The 24702-nt window shown below is 45.7% G+C and overlaps 1 protein-coding gene across 3 annotated transcripts in view; it reads left to right on the top strand.

The window, feature by feature from the left end:
* spef2 (sperm flagellar 2) overlaps positions 1-24702 on the top strand; it is an 849051-nt gene that overhangs the window by 697280 nt on the left and 127069 nt on the right. For all 3 annotated transcript variants that reach the window (XM_068029096.1, XM_068029094.1, XM_068029095.1), the window contains one exon: positions 8700-8886. In XM_068029096.1, the coding sequence (XP_067885197.1) occupies positions 8700-8886 (187 nt within the window). The remainder of the gene's footprint in view (positions 1-8699; positions 8887-24702) is intronic.

Genomic DNA, 24702 nt, shown 5'->3' with positions numbered 1-24702 from the left:
CCAAGCTACTTCACAGGAACACGGTAAAGCAAAGGGAGAATTTTATGCTCTCCCACGTGGAGGGTTCGGATGCACTGAAATTTAGTTTGGGGTGGGAAGTCCTGTGAACAGCCTTCCTGCGCCACTGCCAATTGAGGCCCTTGACTGGGCAATTAACCCCATGGTAGGCTCATTCAGAAAGTAAGGAGGCATGGGATTCAGGGAAAGCTGGCTGTCTGGATACAAAATTGGCTGGCCCATAGAAGTCAGAGGGTGGTAGTAGATGGAAAGTATTCAGCATGGAGCTCAGTGACCAGTGGTGTTCCACAAGGATCTGTTCTGGGACCTCTGCTCTTTGTGATTTTTATAAATGACTTGGATGAGGAAGTGGAAGGCTGGGTTAGCAAGTTTGCCGATGACACGAAGGTTGCGTAGTTGTGGATAGTGTGGAAGGCTGTTGTAGGTTGCAACGGGACATTGACAGGATGCAGAGCTGGGCTGAGAAGTGGCAGATGGAGTTCAACCTGGAAAAGCGTGAAGTGATTCATTTTGGAAGGTCGAATTTGAATGCAGAATACAGGCTTAAAGACAGGATTCTTGGTAGTGTGGAGGAACAGAGGGATCCTGGGGTCCATGTCCATAGATCGCTCAAAGTTGCCACCCAAGTTGATAGGGTTGTTAAGAAGGCGTATGGTGTGTTGGCTTTCATTAACAGGGGAATTAAGTTTAAGAGCCGCGAGGTTATGCTACAGCTCTATAAAGCCCTGGTTCGACCACACTTGGAATATTGTGTTCAGTTCTGGTCGCCTCATTATAGGAAGGATGTGGAAGCTTTAGAGAGGGTGCAGAGGAGATTTACCAGGATTGCTGCCAGGACTGGAGGACATGTCCTACGAAGAAAGATTGAGGGAGCAAGGGCTTTTCTCATTGGAGCGTGGAAGGATGAGAGGTGACTTGATAGAGGGGTACAAGATGATGAGAGGCATAGATAGAGTGGATAGTCAGAGACTTTTTCCCAGGGCGGAAAGGGCTATCACCAGGGGGTATAATTTTAAGGTGATTGGAGGAAGGTTTCGGGGAGATGTCAGAGGTAGGTTCTTTACACAGAGAGTGGTGGGTGTGTGGAATGCGCTGCCAGCGGTGGTAGTAGAAGCAGATACATTAGGGGCATTTAAGCGACTCTTGGATAGGTACATGGATGATAGTAGAATGAAGGGTAGGTAGTTAGTTTGATATTAGAGTAGGTTAAATGTTCGGCACAACATCGTGGGCCGAAGGGCCTGTACTGTTCTATGTTCTATGTTCTAATTAAGGGCCTCTTTCCACCACAGCCACAATTACCCGTGCAGCAGGCAGCCCTGTCGCTGCACAGGAAGCACAGCACGAAAAACCATGCGGGCTGCTTCCGAGCAAATAAGATAAGCAAAGACAGAACATGAGAAGAGACTGGCAGCTAGCATTAAAGGAAATCCCAAAGTTTTCTATCGACATATAAATAGTAAAAGGGTGGTAAGAGGAGGAGTGGGACCAATTAGGGACCAGAAAGAGGATTTACACATGGAGGCAGAGGGCAAAGCTGAGATATTAAATGAATACTTTGCATCTGTCTTTACCAAGGAAGAAGATGCAACCCAGGCAATGTTGAAAGAGGAGGTAAGTCAGACACTAGAGAGGGTTTAAAATTGATAAAGAGGAAGTATTAGATAGGCTGTCTGTACTTAAAGTGGATAAAGCACCAGGGTCGGATGAGATGCATCCAAGGATACTGAGGGAAGTGAGAGTGGAAATCGCAGAGGCACTGGCCATAATTTGTCAATCTTCCTTAGACTTAGGGGTGGTGCCAGAGGATGGCACAGTGGCGCTTTGGTTAGCACCGCAGCCTCACAGCTCCAATGACCCGGGTTCAGTTCTGGGTACTGCCTGTGCGGAGTTTGCAAGTTCTCCCTGTGACCGCGTGGGTTTCCGCCGGGTGCTCCTGTTCCCTCCCACAGCCAAAGACTTGCAGGTTGATAGGTAAATTGGCCATTGTAAATTGCCCCTAGTCTAGGTAGGTGGTAGGAGAATTGGGGGAAGGTGGGGATGTGGTAGGGAATATGGGATTAATGTAGGATTAGTATAAATGGGTGGTTGATGGTCGGCACATCCATGCTGGCTTTCCTTACGGAAAATCATGTTTAACTAACTTGCTGGAGTTTTTTGACGAGGTAACAGAGAGGGTTGATGAGGTAAATGCTGTTGATGTGATGTACATGACTTGTAAGCAAACTTGCAACTTATGGAATAAAAGGGACAGTAGCAACATAGATACGGAATTGGCTGAGTGACAGGAAACAAAGAGTAGTGGTTAATGGATGTTTTTCGGGCTGGAGGAAGGTTTGTAGTGGAGTTCCCCATCAGAGGAATGTATGATGGCATGAAGAGAGCTCTTGGGCCAACCATCAAGAAGATCGCCCCCTTCAAATCTAAATCGGGGGACATAATCAATGACCAACGCAAACAGATGGACCGCTGGGTTGAGCACTACCTAGAACTGTACTCCAGGGAGAATGCTGTCACTGAGACTGCCCTCAATGCAGCCCAGCCTCTACTAGTCATGGATGAGCTGGACATACAGCCAACCAAATCGGAACTCAGTGATGCCATTGATTCTCGAGCCAGCGGAAAAGCCCCTGGGAAGGACAGCATTACCCCTGAAATAATCAAGAGTGCCAAGCCTGCTATACTCTCAGCACTCCATGAATTGCTATGCCTGTGCTGGGACGAGGGAGCAGTACCCCAGGACATGCGCGATGCCAATATCATCACCCTCTATAAAAACAAAGGTGACCGCGGTGACTGCAACAACTACCGTGGAATCTCCCTGCTCAGCATAGTGGGGAAAGTCTTTGCTCGAGTCGCTCTGAACAGGCTCCAGAAGCTGGCCGAGCGCGTCTACCCTGAGGCACAGTGTGGCTTCCGTGCAGAGAGATCCACCATTGACCATGCTGTTCTCCCTTCGTCAGATACAGGAGAAATGCCGCTAACAACAGATGTCCCTCACCATTGCTTTCATTGATCTCACCAAAGCCTTTGACCTCGTCAGCAGACGTGGTCTCTTCAGACTACTAGAAAAGATCGGATGTCCAGCAAAGCTACTAAGTATCATCACCTCATTCCATGACAATATGAAAGGCACAATTCAACATGGTGGCTCCTCATCAGAGCCCTTTCCTATCCTGAGTGGTGTGAAACAGGGCTGTGTTCTCGCACCCACACTTTTTGGGATTTTCTTCTCCCTGCTGCTTTCACATGCGTTCAAATCCTCTGAAGAAGGAATTTTCCTCCACACAAGATCAGGGGGCAGGTTGTTCAACCTTGCCCGTCTAAGAGCGAAGTCCAAAGTACGGAAAGTCCTCATCAGAGAACTCCTCTTTGCTGACGATGCTGCTTTAACATCTCACACTGAAGAGTGCCTGCAGAGTCTCATCGACAGGTTTGCGGCTGCCTGCAATGAATTTGGCCTAACCATCAGCCTCAAGAAAACGAACATCATGGGGCAGGACGTCAGAAATGCTCCATCCATCAATATTGGTGACCACGCTCTGGAAGTGGTTCAAGAGTTCACCTACCTAGGCTCAACTATCACCAGTAACTTGTCTCTAGATGCAGAAATCAACAAGCGCATGGGTTAGGCTTCCACTGCTATGTCCAGACTGGCCAAGAGAGTGTGGGAAAATGGCGCACTGACACTGACACAAAAGTCCGAGTGTATCAGGCCTGTGTCCTCAGTACCTTTCTCTACGGCAGCGAGGCCTGGACAACGTATGCCAGCCAAGAGCGACGTCTCAATTCATTCCATCTTCGCTGCCTTCAGAGAATACTTGGCATCAGGTGGCAGGACTATATCTCCAACACAGAAGTCCTTGAAGCGGCCAACACCCCCAGCTTATACACACTACTGAGTCAGCGGCGCTTGAGATGGCTTGGCCATGTGAGCCGCATGGAAGATGGCAGGATCCCCAAAAACACATTGTACAGCGAGCTCGCCACTGGTATCAGACCCAGCGGCCGGCCATGTCTCCGCTATAAAGACGTCTGCAAACGCGACATGAAATCGTGTGACATTGATCACAAGTCGTGGGAGTCAGTTGCCAGCATTCGCCAGAGCTGGCGGGCAGCCATAAAGACAGGGCCAAATTGTGGCGAGTCGAAGAGACTTAGTAGTTGGCAGGAAAAAAGACAGAGGCGCAAGGGGAGAGCCAACTGTGCAACAGCCCCGACAAACAAATTTCTCTGCAGCACCTGTGGAAGAGCCTGTCACTCCAGAATTGGCCTTTATAGCCACTCCAGGCGCTGCTTCACAAACCACTGACCACCTCCAGGCGCGTATCCATTGTCTCTCGAGATAAGGAGGCCCAAAAGAAAGAAGAAAGTAGTAGTGTTGGGACCCTTGCTTTTCCTGATATACATTCATAACCTAGATCTTGGTGTACAGGGCACAATTTCAAAGGTCGCAGATGATACGAAACTTGGAAGCATCATGAACTGTGAGGAGGATAGTATAGAACTTCAAAAGGACAGAGACAAGTTGTTGGAATGGGCAGACAGGTGGCAGATGAAGTTCAATATAGAGAAATGTGAGGTGATTCATTTTGGTAGGAAGAACATATAGAATAAATGACAAAATTCTAAAGGGGGTGCAGGAGAAAAGGGACATAGGTGTCCATGTGCATAAGTCATTAAAGGTGGCAGGACAGGTTGAGAGAGTGGTTAATAAAGCATACAGTATCCTGGGCTTTATTAATAGGGGCTTAGAGTACAAGAGCAAGGAAGTTATGTTGAACGTGTACAGGACACTAATTCGGTCTCAGCTGCAGTATTGCCTCCAGTTCTGGGAGCTGCACTTGAGGAAAGACGTGAGGGCATTGGAGAGAGTACAGAAAAGATTCAGGAGAATGGTTCCAGGGATGAGGAATTTCAGTTATGAAGATAGATTGGAGAAGTTTTCTTGGAGAAGAGAAAATAGAGGCATTCAAAATCATGAGGGGTATGGACAGAGTAGATAGAGAGAAACTGTTCCCACTTGTGAAAGGATCGAGACCGAGAGGGCACAGATTTAAAGTATTTGGTAAGAGAAGCAAAAGTGACATGAGGGAAAACTTTTTCACACAGTGAGTGGTTAAGGTCTGGAATGCGCTGCCTGAGTGTGTGGTGGAGGTAGGTTCAATTGAAGAATTCAAAAGGGAATTAGACAGTTATATGAAAAGGAAGAATGTACAGGGTTATGGGGAGAAGGCAGGGGAATGGAACTGAGGGAATTACTCTTTCAGAGAGCCAGTGCGGACACGATGGGCTGAATGGTCTCCTTCTGCGCTGTAACGGTTCTGTGATGTTAGGGCAGATGACCAAAAGCTTGGTCAATGAGATAGATTTTAAGGAGGAAAGCAAAGTTGGAGAGGTTTAGTTTTAGTTTTTCAGTTTGAGAGATACAGCACTGAAACAGGCCATTCAGCCCACCGAGTCTGTGCCGACCATCAACCACGCATTTATACTAATCCTACACTAATTCCATATTCCTACCACATCCCCACCTGTCCCTATATTTCCCTACCTATACGAGGGGCAATTGCTAATGGCCAATTTACCTATCAACCTGCAAGTCTTTGGCATGTGGGAGGAAACCGGAGCACCCGGAGAAAACCCACGCAGACACAGGGAGAACCTGCAAACTCCACACAGGCAGTACCCAGAATTGAAACCGGGTTGCTGGAGCTGTGAGGCTGCGGTGCTAACCACTGCGCCACTGTGCCGATTTCCAGAGCTAAGAGTCTAGGCAGCTAAAGGCACAACCACCAATGGTGGAATGATTAAAATTACGAATGCTCGAGAGGCCATAGAGTTAATCAGCACAGAAACAGGCCCTTCGGCCCATCGTGTCTATGCCGGCCATCAAGCACCTAACTATTCTAATCCCATTTTCCAGCACTTGGCCCGTAGCCTTGTATGCTATGGCATTTCAAGTGCTCATCTAAATACTTCTTAAATGTTGTGAGGGTTCCTGCCTCTACCACCCCTTCAGGCAGTGTGTTCCAGATTCCAACCACCCTTTGGGTGAAAATGTTTTTCCTCAAATCCCCTCTAAACCTCCTTCCCCTTACCTTTAATCTATGCCCCCTGGTTATTGACCCCTCCGCTAAGGAAAAAAGTCTCTGCCCATCTACCCTATCAATGCCCCTCATAATTTTGTATACCTCAATTATGTCCCCCCTCAGCCTTCTCTGCTCTAAGGAAAACAACCCTAACCTTTTCAGTTTCTGTTCATATCTGAAATGCTCCAGCCCAGGCAACATCCTGGTGAATCTCCTCTGCACCCTCTCCAGTGCAATCACATCCTTCCTGTAGTGTTGTGTCCAGAACTGTACACAGTACTCCAGCTGTGTCCTAACTAGCGTTTTATACAGCTCCATCATAACCTCCCTGCTCTTATATTCTATGTCTCGGCTGATAAAGGCAAGTATCCCATATGTCTTTCTAACCACCTTATCTACCTGTGCTGCTGCCTTCAGTGATCTATGGACAAGTACACCAAGGTCCCTCTGACCCTCTGTACTTCCTCGGGTCCTGCCATCCATTGTATATTCTCTTGCCTTGTTAGTTCTCCCAAAATGCATCACCTCACACTTCTCAGGATTAAATTCCATTTGCCACTGCCCCGCCCATCTTACCAGCCCATCTATATCGTCCTGTAATCCAAGGCTTTCCTCCTCACTATTTACGACACCACCAATTTTCCTGTCATCTGCGAACTTACTGATCATACCTCCTATATTCACATCTAAATCATTAATGTACACTACAAACAGCCAGGGTCCCAGCACCGCTCCCTGTGGTACGCCACTGGTCACAGACTTTCAATCCCAAAAACAATCCTCGACCATTACCCTCTGCCTCCTGCCACTAAGCCAATTTTGGATCCAATTTGCCAAATTGCCCTGGATCCCATGGGCTCTTACCTTCTTAACCAATCTCCCATGCGGGACCTTATCAAAAGCCTTACTGAAGTCCATGTAGACTACATCAGCTGCTTTACCCCCATCTACACATCTAGTCACCTCCTATCACCCCTGTGGTTGCTGATCTACATTGGCAGTTAAGCAACATCCTGATTTTAAAATTCCTATCCACCTTTTCAAATCCCTCTGTGGCCTTGCCCCTAACTCTAATCTCTAACAGATCCATAACCCTCCACTATATCCACACTCATCTAATTCTGAAGTTGATATGGTCTACATGGATTTTAGCAAGGCTTTTGTCAAGGTCCCACATTGCAGACTGGTTAACAAAATAAAATCCCATGTGATCCAGGGAAATTTAGCAAGGTGGATACAATATTGGATCAATGGCAGGTGACTGGAGGGTTGTTTCAGTGGTGTTCCGCAGGGCTCAATACTTGGTCCCCTGCTTTTTGTGGTGTATATTAACGATTTGGGCGTAAATGTAGGGGGCATGATCAAGAAGTTTGCGGACAACACAGATTGGCCGTATGGTAGATAGCGAGGAGGATAGCTGTTGGCTGCAGGAAGATATTAATGGTTTGGTCAGATGGGCAGAAAAGTGGCAAATGGAATTCAACCCAGAGAAGTGTGAGCTGATGCATTTGGGGAGATCAAACAGGGCAAAGGAATACACGATTAATGGGAAAATACTGAGAAGTGTAGAGGAAGTGAGGGACCTTGGAGTGAATGTCCACAAATCCCTGAAGGTAGCAGGACAGGTCGATAAGGTGGTTAAGAAGGCATATGGAATCCTTTCCTTTATTAGCCGAGGTATAGAATACAAGAGCAGGGAGGTCATGCTGGAACTGTATAACTCATTGGTTAGGCCACAACTTGAGTACTGTGTGCAGTTCTGATCACCTCATTACAGAAAGGATGTAATTGCACTAGAGAGGGTACAGAGGAGATTTACGAGGATGTTGCCAGGACTGGAAAAATGCAGCTAAGAGGAAAGATTGGATAGGCTGGGGTTGTTCTCCTTGGAACAGAGAAGGCTGAGGGGAGATCTGATTGAAATGTACAAAATTTTGAGGGGCCTGGATAGAGTGGAGGTGAAGGGTCTATTCACCTTAGCAGAGAGGTCAGTGACGAGGGGGCATAGATTTAAAGTGATTGGTAGAAAAATTAGAGGGGATATGAGCATAAACTTTTTCATCCAGAGGGTGGTGATGGTCTGGAACTCACTGCCTGAAAGGGTAGTTGAGGCAGAGACTCTCAACTCATTTAAAAGGAGTCTGGATATTCACCTCAAGTGCTGTAATCTGTAGGGCTATGGACCAAATGCTGGAAGGTGGGATTAGAATGGGTGGATCGTTTTTCGGCCGGCACAGACGCAATGGGCCAAGTGGCTTCTTTCTGTGCCTTTAACTTTCTATTATTCTATGACCCTGATATATACACTGTCTCACACACACACACACACACACACACACACACACACACACACACACACACACACACACACACACACACACACACACACACACACACACACACACACACACACACACACACACACACACACACAGTGCTGGTCCCAGATCCTGTTATATACACACACACACATACACAAAACACTTCCTCCACACTCTCTAGCCCTGACCCAGCTGTCAACCACTCTCAGTCTTACAGCTCCATGGAGGCTTTTGGCAGTATTCATGGTTGTGTCATCTCCCTCCTCTGTAGAGTTCCTCTTGTGCCCTATCGAATCCCCTCCTCCAGTCTGGCAGTGAAGGACAAAGGGAAAATCCCAGTAAAGATGATGGGGAAGGGGAAGGAAGAAATGGTTGCGGAGGCGCCATCCCTGACAGATATCGATGAGTACTTGATCTTCGAGGCCTATCAGACAGCAACCTCAACTCTCTCAAACATCGTAAGTCTTTGGGCACAATTGTGAAATGTTGTAACCATGTCTTGGGCTTCCAGCCAATCAGATAATGCACAAGATACCATGAGCAGCTCCCTCATTGTCTTCCATACAGCAAAGAAAGTCTTCTTTCTATCAGTCCTTCAAAAAGCCATTTCTTCATATCTCTCAAACAATTCCCACTTCCATCCTTTGACATTACCTCTTGACCACTGTATCTATTGATATCCTTGGCCTCATAATGTCCGTTAGCATTGGCTCAAATCCTCCACACCTAAACTTATCTTCCCTTTCCTCTCAACTCTCCTTAATTCTATAAAAAACAAATTCATCTAACACCTGAAGCTTACTGCCAGATCTAGGAGGCTCTTCTGACAACTCTGTCACAGCCTGCTGGATAAGCTTGACATCTGAGGTACAGCCTCCAGTCTCTCTTTCCTCTTTCTCTGTGTCATTCTCACTCAGTTTCTGTCTCTCTCTTTGTTTTCCCATTATGTCTCTTTCTCCATCTCACTCTTTTTATTTTCCTTCTCTGTCGCTCTGTTTTTCATCTATCTCTTTCTCTCACTGTGTATAAATATAGATAATGTCTTTGCATAATTTTAATATAATCCCAACACTGTCTCTTTGTTTTTCCCACGCTGTCTCTTTCTCTGTGTGTCTCTCATCTGTATCTTTCATTCTTTGGGCTGAACTTTAATTTTCCCATCTGCTTGCAAGGAGCCAACAGCATGTCAGAAGCCTGGGAAGTTTCAGCATTGGCTTTTGAACTAGCATCCGAATTCTGAGTTTCCTGACCAATTAGAGCATGTGGGCTTGATGATGACCCACACCTGACTGTTGAAGCTGCACTATTTAAAGGGACCCTGTGTGGGTCAGAATGAAAACATCCTACATGACAGAGCCAGCAAGTGAACCAGTTCTGATGAAGGGTCACTGACCTGAAACGTTAACTCTGCTTCTCTCTCCACAGATGCTGCTAGACCTGCTGAGTATTTCCTGCATTTCTTGTTTTTATTTCAGATTTCCAGCATCTGCAGTATTTTGCTTTTATATTATTCTATTCATATGGCTACTCCAGTTCAGTTTCTGGTCAATGGGAACCCCCAGGATGTTGATGGTGAGGGATACAGTGATTGGTGCATGGAAAGCACACGAAGAGCGGACCAGCATGAGAAGGGCAGCGGTGGCGGGACATAAAAACCAGCGACAGAGAGCCCCTTCTACCTGTCAGAGCTGAACTGTGACATCACAGGAAAACAGATAGGTGATTGGTGGGTATCTCTTCCGTGTCTCTTTTGATTGGCCAAGTGGTTTAAATCAAGAGACATTACTACAACTGAAGAGTATAGTTAAGAAATTCACTTTTAAAATATTTAACATCCAAATTAATTAATTAAATGGAATAGAGATGGCTGGGCAGGCGATGTGGGAGCTGGTGGACGCTGGTGCAATCCATGGTGACCACATCTGCAGCAAGTATTGGCTGCTCGAGGACCTTCAGCTCAGATTTGATGAGCTGGAGTCTGAGCTGCAGACACTGCGACAAATTAGGGAGGGGGAGAGTTACCTGGACACTGTGTTTCAGGAGACAGTCACACTCCTTAGATTAATTACATCAAATTTAGACTGTGGTCAGGGACAGGAGGGTGTGACTGCGAGTGAGGCAAGTATGGGGATCCAGAATTTACCTTTGGAGGAGCCTCAGCCAGTGCCCTTATCCAATAGGTATGAGGTTCTTGCTCCCGGTGTGGATGAGGGCACAGACTGCAGGGAGGATGAGCGAACTGACCACAGCACCGTGGTTCAGAGAGCCATTCAAGTGCAGGGAGTAAAGAGAAATGTAGTAGTAATAGGAGAAAGCATAGTTAGGGGAATAGATATTGTTTTCTGCACCAAAGACAGAGAGTCCCGAAGGTTAAGGACATCTCTTTTGGGCTAGAGAGGAACTTAGAGTGGGAGGGGAAGGATCCAGTTGTCGTGGTCCACATAGGTACCAACGACATAGGTAGGACTAGGAAAGAGGTTCTGCTGAGGGAGTCTGAGCAGCTCAGGGCTAAATTAAAAAGCAGAACCACAAAGGTAATGATCTTCGAATTACTACCTGAGCCACGTGCTAATTGGCGTAGCGTAAATAAGATTAGAGAGGTAAATGCGTGGCTCAAAGATTGGTGTGGGAGAAATGGGTTCCGATTCATGGGGCACTGGCACCAGTACTGGGGAAGGAGAGAGCTGTTCCATTGGGACGGGCTTCATTTGAACCATGCTGGGACCAGTGTCCTGGTGAATCGTATAACTAGGGTTGTAGATAGGACTTTAAACTAATTAGTGGGGGGGAGGGTTCAATTGAAGGGAAGTTTAAAAAATCAAAAAGAAACGAGAGAGCAGAGGTGCAGGGTAGTGAAAAGGTGAACAGTAATCAAAGTGTGACAGGAAGGGGCAGAAAATATAAGCAGAAGAGTGCAGCAGAAATTAGAACCAGAATGAGTAATAATGGTAAAAAGTCAAAGCTTAACGCTCTTCATCTGAATACATATAGCATTTGTAACAAGATAGATGAGTTGATGGCACAAATAGAAATAAAGAATATGACATGACAGCTTTTACAGAGACGTGGTTGCAGGGTGACCGAGACTGGGAACTCAATATTCAAGGGTATTCGACATTCCAGAAAAATAGGCAAAAAGGAAAAAGAGGTGGGGTAGCTTTGTTAATAAAGTGCGGTGGTGAGTAGTGATATAGGTGCAATAGATCGTGATGTTGAATCAGTTTGGGTGGAAATAAGGAATAGCAAGGGGAAGAAGTCACGGGTGGGAGTCGTCTATAGGCCCCCGAAGAGTTGCCTCACTGTAGGACAGAGTATAAATCGGGAAATACTGGAGGCGTGGAAGAAGGGCGTTGCAATTGTTGTGGGTGATTTTAATCTGCATATTGACTGGACAAATCAAATTGGCAGAGGTAACATGGAAGACAAATGTGCATCACGATTGTTACTTAGAGCAACACGTTGCAGAACCTACTCGAGAACAGGCTATTTTAGATCTAGTAATGTGTAATGAGGTTTGCACTGGAGTGCTGACTTGGGGCTGCATTAGAGTGCTAAAGTGGGAGTTTTGTGACTGAGGGTAATTAAGGGTTAGTTTTATCTAAAGTCTAGTCTTTTATTTAGCAAATTAACTTAACAGTTGCTGTTGGGTTGGAGAAGGTGAGTTTTAGACCAGCTTTACCAACCAGAGCTTTCTCATATCCCCTCTTTGCTCTCCTAATTGCTTTCTTAAGCTCCATCCTACACATTCTGTACTCCACTAACGCTTCTGTTGATTTGCCCTCCTTGTATTTGCTAAAAGCCTCTCTTTTCCTTCTCATCGTACCCTGAATGTTTCTGGTCATCCATGGTTCTCTGGGCTTGTTGCTCCTACCTATTACCCTAGAGGGAACATGTTGGGCCTGTACCCTCCCCATTTCCTTTTTGAATGCCCTCCACAGCTCTTCTGTAGATTTCCCGACAAGTAACTCTTTCCAGTCTACCTTGGCCAGATCCTGCCTTATTTTACTAAAAATTCGCTCTCCCCCAATCCAGAACCTTTTTTTGCAACTTGTCTATTTCTTTCTCCATAACAAGCTTAAATTGTACCATGTTGTGGTCGCTATCACCAAAATGCACCCCCACCAACACATCAACCACCTGTCTGGCTTCATTCCCCAGAATTAGGTCCAGCACTGCACCCTCCCTTGTTGGATCCTCTGCATATTGAGCTAAAAAGTTCTCTTGTATACATTTTAAGAACTCCACTCCGCCTAAGCCCTTAACATAATGACTATCCCAATTAATGTTGGGAAAGTTGAAATCACCTCATATAATTACCCTATTATTATTTTTACACAACTCTGTGAATTGCGCACATATTTGCTCCTCAATTTCCCGCTGACTATCTGGGGGTCTATAATAAACACCTAGCAATGTGGCTGTCCCTTTTTTATTCCTAAACTCTACCCATAAAGCTTCATTTGATGCCCCCTCCAAGATATCATTTCTCCTTACTGCGGTAACTGACTCCTTAACTAATGCAATGCCCCCTTCTCTTTTACCCCCTCCTCTGTCTTGCCTGAAGATTCTATATCCCGGGATATTGAGCTGGCAATCCTGCCCCTCCCTCAACCATGTCTCTGTGATAGCTACTATATCACAATTCCATGTGTCAATCCTTGCCCTTAACTCATCCGTTTTACCTGCAATACTCCTGGCATTAAAGTGGAGGCCATCCATCCTGGTCTTACTGTCTTGAAACTTAAGTCCGCTGTATTCCCCCTGACTTGTTTGCTTTCCTGTGTTTAGCTGTGTCCCTATTCTGCTAGGAGTCTGCATCCCCTCCCCCTGCCAAATTAGCTTACACTGCTCCCAACAGCACTAGCAAACCCGCCAGCAAGGATGTTAGTCCCCCTCTGGTTCAGATGTAGACCGTCCCGCTTGTACAGGTCCCACCTTCCCCAGAAACGGTCCCAGTGGTCCAGGAATCTAAAACCCTCCCTCCTACACCAACTCTTAAGCCACGCGTTCATCTGTGCTATTCTCCTATTTCTATACTCGCTAGCACATGGCACTGGAAGTAATCCAGAGATTACAACCCGAGAGGTCCTGCTTTTTAGTCTACTGCCTAACTCCCTGAATTCTTGATGCAAGACCTCATCCCTTCTTCTCCCTATGTCATTGGTGCCAACATGTACCATGACCTTCGTTTAAATCTGCTAAACCTCAAACAGCAGCCTGTCACAGGCATGGAGGAAAGGAAAGGGTGGTCTTTGAGTTTTTCACCCACAGGACCAATCGAATTGACAGTGCTGAGTAAAGGGTTCCTTAAAAGGAACCCTTCTCTCTTTTCCCTTGCCAAAACAAAGCGTGTGCTTTAACAGCTTCTCATCCATTTTATATGACTATCAAAACTTTAAAACATCATGCAGGACCAGGCCGATGAGGGTTAATAAGCCATTAGTTCAGTGACACAGACAGAGCTAACACAGACAAGGAAATCACAGGACACTTATATAATACATAAACAGAAACTTACGCACTCATGAGTTTTCTTCCTGACTTCTGCCTAAGTCTGTTCAGGACAGTTCCCTGAAATGCTAAAACAATCCAAATTGTTTGCTGCCGACCTTCTAAGATCCTTTATCTTTTCTCATGACTGCTGCACACCACACACCCATTCTCTTGGTCTTATGTGCCCGTTACACAGAGCTACAATTCCCCTTTCTGTTTTATCCTTTGTTTATTCATTTGTTCTTTATCTTAGGTGACATTTCAGTTTCTTAAAAGTAACTTTCTAAATTACACGGGACTTTTTGCATCTCAGTTATCCCAAATTCAAATAACAGTGTTGCTGGAGTGACAGGTTTCGTTAATGTTCCATTGAGTTTTTCCCAAAAGAAATATTTCTCTATATTCATAGAAACCACCTAGATTGCTTGTTTTTTTTAAGATTTTGATTTTCCCTTAAACTTCAAATCACCTCCATTAGGGAAGGCAACATTTTAGATTTTGTAAGAGGTTCCTAACCCAAGGATTTTTTCTGACACAACAACAATGAGTCTAAATTCCAATTCACAGCAATAAGCATTTAAAAGTCAAAACTGCCAATTTTATATACGAGCGAGCCTTATATCTGGAATTAAATACTCTCTCATACCATGCGATAATAACTTCGAAGTGCATTGTGTTCACGAATGAAATTCCAGTTTTCCCAACTTAACAGGTCAGTTAACCTTAATAATTTAAATTTAATTCAAACCAATGCTTATTAACTACACACAGAATAAAATAACATGTGCTTTTTTAAAAGATAGGTAAATTACATCACTTTTCATGCTCTTTCTTCTGGTGCCTTTTCAAATGACTGTAATAACTAAAGAAAAAGTTATTTAACAATTTTACAATGAAGACTTTACACCAGCCTCTTAAACTAACTTTTGAACATCTCCTTTATTTACTCTTTAACAATCAGGTAAGATGTCTTTAATTTAACCTGCAAAAAAAAAGCAATAGGAGATTTTAAACTTTGGTCCAATTAAATCAAAGCGCTTAAAATCTTCAAATTAGATTTCTGCCAGGCATTTCCAAGCCTTCAAGGCTGAAGCTTATCTCTTAAAAAATTGTGCACTGCCTTTTCACAGCCTCAAAACCAACTTTTAAAATACAAATAAAACACTACACTAGCATCTTTAATTTAAAATGTTATTCAGTTTTTATATCCCATTTCTGGGTGCACAATCTGAAATTGAAATGAACACACTCAGCAACCACATTCTGAATTCCATGCAACATAGAAATATTAATTCCTGTAACGGGTTATGAATTCAAAATACCAAAAATCTGCATTAAATTCCCAGTCCCAAGCCCAAGGAACACACACAGATTCAACTAGTTCACACCCAAAACATTATTCTAGATTCCCATAGAAATATACATGTGCAATAGAACAAGTAACAGACTCATACATTCAACATTAAAGCCAGACAACAAAGGGTTCATAAAAGCAAAAACAAAGGGTTCATGACTGTTAGCTCTAAGCACACAAGATACACAGATAAGAACATAAAGTCATGGAAGCTTCCAACATTCATACAGACCCGAACAAAGACACAGTAACTTGTTTTTACTCACTTTAAATTTCGCTTAAAGCGTCTGGTTTAAATTGTCCCTCTTTTGTCTGTTCTTTCTACCATTCTGTATGCTTATCCAAGGTCCACGAGGGATCCCAACCTTCCTGATCATTTTATCTAAAGTTGTTCTTGTCTTTGGCTGCCGAAAATTTGGTGAGTGACCCGCCGGTCCCCACTCCAGATCCTTATTTGTCATGGCTGATGTTTTATAGTCTGACTATTGTTACTGTTTGTGTGGGTATGGACCTCTCGCTACCCTACGATTGTCCCTATCTCCTTATCTCTTTGATTAGTGAAGGAAGGACAGCATGTTTACACAGATTTCTAAATACAAATGACATAAGGGGATTTGAGGATAGTGTGAGAAAAAGGCATTGAAGTAGATAATCAGCCATGATTTGATTAAATGGCGGAGCAAGCTCGATGGGCTGAATGGCCTACTCCTGCTCCAATGTTCCTATGTCGAGGCAATTAGATAGAGTTGTACAGTTCCAGCATAGTGGCAAGTATCCATCATTCAACAGGCCCCTCACAACTACAGTGATTCTTCTGAACTTATTAATACATTCCAATACTAATTCTGCCAGTGTTGCCCTTCTGGTTCCACTCCAAAGGCCTACACTGTTTAATATTTCAACCAATAAATTTTAAAAGCCCCACAAGCCTGGTTCTCAATTTTAAATTCTACCCTAATCTTATTAATAACACATTTCTCAAATTCTACTATACCATCCCATAAGAAATCATCAACATGCATCATGAAGATGCCTGAAAGTTTCCTTTTATGATACCAATAAAACATTGTAGGATCTGCTTTTAGTTGAACACAATCAATTTTCAGCAAAACAGATCTCACCAAGAAATACCACACCCTGGAAGTTCAGTTTCTGTTTAGTTTCCATAGTTTTTCTTCTGCATCTGCTGCCTCTTTGGGTGGTTTCAGAAACACTTTTCTCTGGAAAAGTATCGTCCTGCAGAATTCAGCTTTTATGTCCGTTTACTCTCATGAATCATTTGGCTAAAAGAGCTAAAAAAAAAAGGTTTTTAAGATTACTTTTCCAGCTGTGGGAGGGCCCACTCGAACATCTGTATCAACCAGTAGCTCTTTAAAACCCCTAGTAACTAGCCTCACTTCAGCCTTATAAGTCCCATCTGCAAGGACTTTTCAGTGCAGAATCACAGAATTGTTACAGTGCAGAAGGAGGCCATTCAGCCCGTCATGTCCACACTGGCTCTCTGAAAGAGCAACTCCCACAGTTCCATTCCCAAGCCTTCTCCCCGTAACCCTGCATATTCTTCCTTTTCATATAACTGTCTAATTCCCTTTTGAATGCTTCAATTGAACCTGCCTCCACCACGTTCTGAGGCAGCGCATTCCAGATCTTAACCACTCGCTGTGTGAAAAAGTTTTTCCTCATGTCACTTTTGCTTCTCTTACCAATCACTTTAAATCTGTGCCCTCTCGTTCTCAATCTTTTCACAAGTGGGAACAGTTTCTCTCTATCTACTCTGTCCAGACCCCTCATGATTTTGAATACCTCTATCAAATCACCTCTCAACTTTCTCTTCTCCAAGCAAAACAGTCCTAACTTCTCCAATCTATCTTCATAACTGAAATTCCTCATCCCTGGAACCATTCTCGTGAATGTTTTCTGTACCTCTCTCCAATGACCTCACATCTTTCCTAAAGTGCGGTGCCCAGAACTAGATGCAATACTCCAGCTGAGGCCGAAATAGTGTCTTATACAGGTTCCACACCACTCCCTTGCTTAATTAAAAGCAAAATTCTGCAAATGCTGGAAATCTGAAATAAAAAAAAAAGAAATGCTGGAAATACTCAGCAGGTCTGACAGCATCTGTGGAGAGAGAAACAGAGTTAACGTTTCAAGTCAGTGACCCTCAGAACTTCCTTGCTGTTGTACTCTATGCCCCTATTAATAAAGCCCAGGATACTGTGTGCTTTATTAACCACTCTCTCAACTTGTCCTGCCACCTTCAATGACTTATGTACATATACACCCAGGTCCCTCTGCTCCTGCACCCCCTTTAGAATTGTTCCCTTTCTTTTTTATTGTCTTTCCATGTTCTTCCTCCCAAAATGAATCACCTCACATTTCTCTACATTGAACTTCATCTGCCACCTGTCTGCCCATTCCACCAACTTGTCTATGTCCTTTTGAAGTTCGACACTATCCTCCTCAAGTGTCCAAGTGTCGTATCTAATCCATCTATGTGACAAGGTGGGCTGTCCCTTATCTGGTAACTCAGAATAAACTCCAAACTCTCTCCAACTGCCTAATTGCCTTTATTTGCCTCTCTTATTGGTTTATCCTCACTAAAACTTCACAATCATGAGGTTGCTCGGTGGAAAGGTAAGCTGAGGGGAGGACATAGAGAGGCTACAAAGAGATGTGGACAGGTTATGTGAGTGGGCAACAAGTTGGCAAATGGAGTATAATTTAGGGAAGTGTGAAGTAGTTCACTTTGGTGGTAAAAATAGAAAAGCAGAATATCTTTTAAAAGGTGTGAAATTGATAAGTGTTGATGTTCAGAGAGACTTGGGGGTACTCGTACATGGAACGCACAAGTTAGTGTGCAGGTGCAGCAGGCTATTAGGAAGGCAAATGGCATGTTGGCCTTTATTGAAAGGAGATTGGAGTACAGGGATAAAGAAGTCTTACTAAAATTGTACAGGGCTTTGGTGAGACCGTATCTGGAATACTGTGTGCAGTTTTGGTCTCCACATTTAAGAAAGGATATACTTGCATTGGCGGCAGTGCAGTGAAGATTTACTAAATTGGTCCCTGGGATGAGGGGGTTGTCTTATGACAGTCCGTGTGGAGACGAAGTCCCGCCTTCACAGAGATGATACCGTCCATCGTGTTGTGTGGCACTATCACCGTGCTGAATGGGATAGATTTCGAACAGATCTAGCAATGCAAAACTGGGCATCCATGAGGCGCTGTGGGCCATCAGCAGCAGCAGAATTGTACTCAACCACAATCTGTAACCTCATGGCCCGGCATATCCCCCACTCTACCATTACCATAGGGCCAGGAGACCAACCCTGGTTCAATGAAGAGTGCAGGAGGGCATGCCAGGAGCAGCACCAGGCATACCTCAAAATGAGGTGTCAACCTGGTGAAGCTACAATACAGGACTACTTGCATGCCAAACTGCATAAGCAGCATGCGATAGACAGAGCTAAGCGATCCCATAACCAACGGATCAGAACTAAGCTCTGCAGTCCTGCCACATCCAGCCAGGAATGGTGGTGGACAATTAAACAACTAACTGGAGGAGGTGACTCCACAAATATCCCCATCCTCAATGATGGGGGAGCTCAGCACATCAGTGCAAAAGATAGGACTGAAGCATTTGCAACAATCTTCAGCCAGAAGTGCCGAGTTGATGATCCATCTCGGCCTCCTCCTGAAGTCCCCAGCATCACAGATGCCAAACTTCAGCCAATTCGATTCACTCCACGTGATATCATGAAACGACTGAAGGCACTGGCTACTGCAAAAGCTATGGGCCCTGACAATATTCCAGCAATAGTACTGAAGACCTGTGCTCCAGAACTTGCCGCCCCCCTAGCCAAGCTGTTCCAGTACAGCTACAACACTGGCATCTACCCTGCAATGTGGAAAATTGCCCAGGTATGTCCTGTACACAAAAAGCAGGACAAATCCAACCCGGCCAATTGCCGCCCCATCAGCCTACTCTCAATCATCAGTAAAGTGATGGAAGGTGTCATCAACAGTGCCATCAAGCGGCACTTGCTTAGCAACAACCTTCTCAGTGATGCTCAGTTTGGGTTCCGCCAGGGCCACTCAGCTCCTGACCTCATTACAGCCTTGGTTCAAACATGGACAAAAGAGCTGAACTCAAGAGGTGAGGTGAGAGTGACTGCCCTTGACATCAAGGCAGCATTTGACCGAGTATGGCATCAAGGAGCCCTAGCAAAGCTGTGGTCAATGGGAGTCAGGGGGAAAACCCTCCGCTGGCTGGAGTCATAACTAGCACAAAGGAAGATGGTTTTGGTTGTTGGAGGTCAATCATCTGAGCTCCAGGACATCACTGCAGGAGTACCTCAGGGTAGTGTCCTAGGCCCAACCATCTTCAGCTGTTTCATTAATGACCTTCCTTCAATCATAAGGTCAGAAGTGGGGATGTTCGCTGATGATTGCACAATGTTCAGCACCATTCGCAACTCCTCAGATACTGAAGCAGTCTGTGTAGAAATGCAGCAAGACCTGGACAACATCCAGGCTTGGGCTGATAAGTGGCAAGTAACATTCGTGCCACACAAGTGCCAGGCAATGACCATCTCCAACAAGAGAGAATCTAATCATCTCCCCTTGATATTCAATGGCATTACCATCGCTGAATCCCCCACTATCAACATCCTAGGGGCTACCATTGACCGAAAACTGAACTGGAGTAGCCATATAAATACCGTGGCAGGTCAGAGGCTAGGAATCCTGAGGCGAGTAACTCACCTCCTGACTCCCCAAAGCCTGTCCACAATCTACAAGGCACAAGTCAGGAGTGTGATGGAATACTCTCCACTTGCCTGGATGGGTGCAGCTCCAACAACACTCAAGAAGCTCGACACCATCCAGGACAAAGCGGCCCGCTTGATTGGCACCCCATCTACAAACATTCACTCCCTCCACCACCGACGCACAGTGGCAGCAGTGTGTACCATCTACAAGATGCACTGCAGCAATGCACCAAGGCTCCTTCGACAGCACCTTCCAAACCCGCGACCTCTACCAACTAGAAGGACAAGGGCAGCAAATGCATGGGAACACCACCACCTGCAAGTTCCCCTCCAAGTCACACACCATCCTGACTTGGAACTATATCGCCGTTCCTTCACTGTCGCTGGGTCAAAATCCTGGAACTCCCTTCCTAACAGCACTGTGGGTGTACCTACCCCACATGGACTGCAGCGGTTCAAGAAGGCAGCTCACCACCACCTTCTCAAGGACAATTAGGAATGGGCAATAAATGCTGGCCTGGCCAGCGACGCCCACATCCCATGAATGAATTAAAGAAAAATGAGAGGCTGAGTAAATTGGGCCAATATTATCTGGAGTTTAGAAGAATGAGAGGCGATCTAATTGAGACATACAAGATTCTGAAAGGTCTTGATAGGGTAGAAGCTGAGAGATTGTTCCAACTGGTCGGGGAATCTAGAACACGGGGACACAGTCTGAGGATAAGGGGCCGATCATTCAGGACTGAGATGAGGAGAAATTACTTCACTCAAAGGGTTGTGAATCTTTGGAATTCTCTATCCCAGAGGGTAGTGGATGCTCCATCATTGAATACATTTGAGACTGGGATGGACTGACTTTTGGTCTTGCAGGGAATCGAGGGATATGGGGAGCAGGCAAGAAAGTTAAATTGAAGCCCAAGATCAGCCATGGTCGTATTGAATGGTGGAGCAGGCTAGATGGGCCACTTGGTCTACTTCTCCTATTTCTTGTGTTCTTGCGAGGACGTCTGTTTCTATTTCTGTTCCGAGACTGTTCTGTGGCTTTTATTTCATCATGTAATCTATTCAAGCCACTGCCTCTACTTGCACTTTTTGGTCTGTTGGACGAGTACTGTGAGATCTCCCTCTCACCCAATCGGAGGGCCTTTCTCCACTATGTGATCGTTTCTGACACGAGTCACTCTGGATCCACTATCAGTACTTTCACTGCGTCGTCTTACTCTGCACTCTTTCACTCCATTCTGCCAGTCCATGAACTCATTTCTTGGCCATCATCCTGAATATTCAACCAATATTTAAACTAGCCAGTAGCTTTGCCTGCACGTCCCACAATTGTCACATTCTTCCATTCACTAAATCCTTCTGGTCTATATGTCACCCGTGTACACACTCTGGGCAATTGGCCTTTGGATGTGATAGCTCCGTCCTGTGTGTCAAGATCACTCATGTTACCACTATCCAAACCTTGATTGACTGTGTTCTGTTCCCCAGGATCTTCATCACAAATCACATGAGCATTTGAGGTACAAGGTTCCTCATTTGCATCAATAGGCTGCTTAAAGTATGAGATTTTGTAACTAATTAAGATTAATCCTGAGGAATGAACCTTAACAGTTTGATTACTTCTCAAACATGGCACTGTCTTGCCGTCACAACCTTACCAGGGCCTTTCCATTCCCTATAGCCCTCTCTTTTACAATGAAGCAAATCTCTCGGGAGACGGTGGCGAAGTGGTAAGGTCACTGAACTAGTAATGCAGTGGCCCAGGCTAATGCCCTGGAGACATGGGCTCAAATCCCACCATGGCAGCTGGTGGAATTTAAAATTCAATTAATTAATAAATTAGATTAATTAATGAAAATCTAAAATTGAAGTTTCTGTAATGGTGCCGTGAAACTGCTTGTAAAAACCCATCTGGTTCACTAATGTCCTTTAGGGAAGGAAATCTGCTGTCCTTACCTGGTCTGACCTACATATGACTCCAGACCCACAGCAATGTGGTTGACTCTTAACTGCCCTCTGAAATGGCCTAGCAGGATAGCAGTTGTCAAGGGCAATTAGGGATGACCAAGAAATGCTGGCCTTGCCAGTGATGCCCACATCTCATGAAAGAAAAAACGTTTATGTCTCAGATGGTCTTATACGATGCCTCAGAGGTCTCTGAATTTTCTCCAAGACCTCAGCCTTGACGACAGCCTGTCTCCCTACATGTAAAGCATTCAAAAGTGCAGAAAAATGAAACTAACTGTAGTACCTTCTAGAGCAGGAGGACGATCGCACAGCACAGGAGGCAATTTGGGATTTCACCCATAGACAAATAGGTGCTATACCCTCCAATCATCTGGAGTAAATTCTTTACATGACCACCCCCTCACACACACACAATGTCAGGGCAGTTGTCAACTTGCTATCTGGTTGGTCAGCCAAAGTTTTATGCAGCATTTCATCAATCACCACATGGTTCCTTTCACAGAGCCCATTGCTGAAAGGACATTCAGCTGCAGTGTTCATGACCATGATATACATGGCAAAGTGGTAATGTCTGAACTCGTCATTGCCAATTTCCTCTCCATCATCAGTCAGAAACTTCCCTGGTGCCCCAAGTCCAGTCCCTAACCGTTCCTCCATGATTTTGTCTGTAATAACCCTTCTGTTTGTACTACGTATTATTGTAGAAGGACTAACTCTGGTCGCCAGGTCTACAAAATGTAGAATTAATATATTTCTGCCTTCGTCCCATGCCTTTAGATCCATGGCAACTGCCCCATTAAAATCACGTGCCAATGAAAGGTTCATAATCGGACGTGGCAGTATCTTCCGATAATTTATACAGATTCCACACTTCTCACTAATCTTTTCTATTAGTCTTGTCTACTCTTCACTTACCTAATATCAACTAATATCAAATGTCGCTCACCTTCTGAAGGACGCGGATGAGCTTTCCAGGCGTCGATGGTGGGAACTGAGGAAATGGCTTATTACCTGCATCCCCTTTCCCCCACCTCCCCTTCCCCCCCTTCCCCCCCCCCCACTTCCCCTTCCCAGCTCCACTCTCTCAGCTCACCGCCCCCCGCACTCCCCTCCCCCCTCACAACCCCTTCCCAGCCTCCCCCTCACACCATCTTCCCCCTGCACACCCCCTTGCAGCCCCCTTCCCAGCTCCCCCTCGCACCCCCTTCCCTCCACCCCTCCCCCTCGCACCCCCTCCTCCCACTGGCATCCTCCTACACCTGTGTAGGGGCCCTAACAACCCCACTGCCTTGTGGGCATCTCAGGAGAGACCAAGACTAAGGGAGTAAACCCTAACAGAAAATCCGGAGCGGAACCCCGTAGGCAGTCATGTGTCACCTTTGGCATGTTTCTGGCAGTTCCTGCAGCCATACCGGTGCCAAATGTCGTGCCCTGCACTCCGTTGGACCCCACCAGAAAGGCCGAGAGGGGGGTTTTGACGCTTGGGCAACTCTCAACCTCCATACATTCGCCCAGGCATGCGCCAAGGAGAGGTCACTCCATAGTTGCCTCACAGCGACTGAAACAACACGGAAGGCAGCAGTTACGGGTTATAAGTCCAGCTAAATTGGCGTAGAGATTGGGTGCCACGGGTGGCCTTTGTCGGTGGGAGAGGTCATCGCACCTCACTGGACAGCTACCGCCCGCCTCAAACCGGGCAGCCCCCGGTCAATAAGGTTCTGTCCCGCCACAGTCCACCTGCTTCAACGGGTGCTTGGAGCTCAGGGTCATTGCCCGAAAAGTGGACTGCAACACCGCACCAAACAACATGAAAAAAGGAAAGAAGGTACCAGCCCTTCGCTTTGCAAGCTGGAACGTCAGAACTGTGTGTCCTGGCCTGTCGGAAGACCTTACACAAATCAACGATTCTTGGAAGACATCCATCATTCACAACGAGCTCAGTAGACTCAATGTAGATATTGCAGCACTTCAGGAGACTCGCCTCCCCGCGAGTGGATCTCTAGCAGAGCAAGACTGCACCTTCTTCTGGCAGGGCAGGGATCCCGAAGAACCAAGACAGCATGGAGTGGGCTTCACCATCAGAAACTCCTTGCTCAGCATGATAGAGCCTCCCTCAAATGGCTCGGAACGCATACTGTCCATCCGACTGTTCACCGCCTCTGGTCTAGTACACCTACTCAGCATCTATGCTCCAACACTCTGCTCCCCACCTGAAGCTGAAGACCAGTTCTACGAGGAACTCCATAATATCATTAGTAGCATCCCCAACACCGAACACCTATTCCTGCTGGGGGACTTTAATGCCAGGGTTGGGGCCGACCATGACTCATGGCCCTCCTGCCTTGGGCGCTATGGCGTTGGAAGGATGAATGAGAATGGGCAGAGACTGCTTGAGTTGTGTACCTATCATAACCTCTGCATCACCAACTCGTTCTTTCACACTAAACCCTGTCACCAGGTTTCATGGAGGCACCCAAGATCGTGTCGTTGGCACCAGCTAGACCTAATCGTCACAAGGCGAGCCGCCTTAAACAGTGTTCAAATCACACTCAGCTTCCACAGTGCGGACTGCGACACCGACCACTCCCTGGTGCGCAGCAAGGTTAGACTCAGACCAAAGAAGTTGCATCATTCCAAGCAGAAGGGCCACCCGCGCATCAACACGAGCAGAATTTCTCACCCAC

This window comes from Heterodontus francisci, chromosome 4, assembly GCF_036365525.1.
Source record: "Heterodontus francisci isolate sHetFra1 chromosome 4, sHetFra1.hap1, whole genome shotgun sequence".
Classification (NCBI taxonomy): domain Eukaryota; kingdom Metazoa; phylum Chordata; class Chondrichthyes; order Heterodontiformes; family Heterodontidae; genus Heterodontus; species Heterodontus francisci.
The sequence above is the reverse complement of the archived record's forward strand: the minus strand, read 5'-3'. Positions and strand labels throughout refer to the sequence as shown.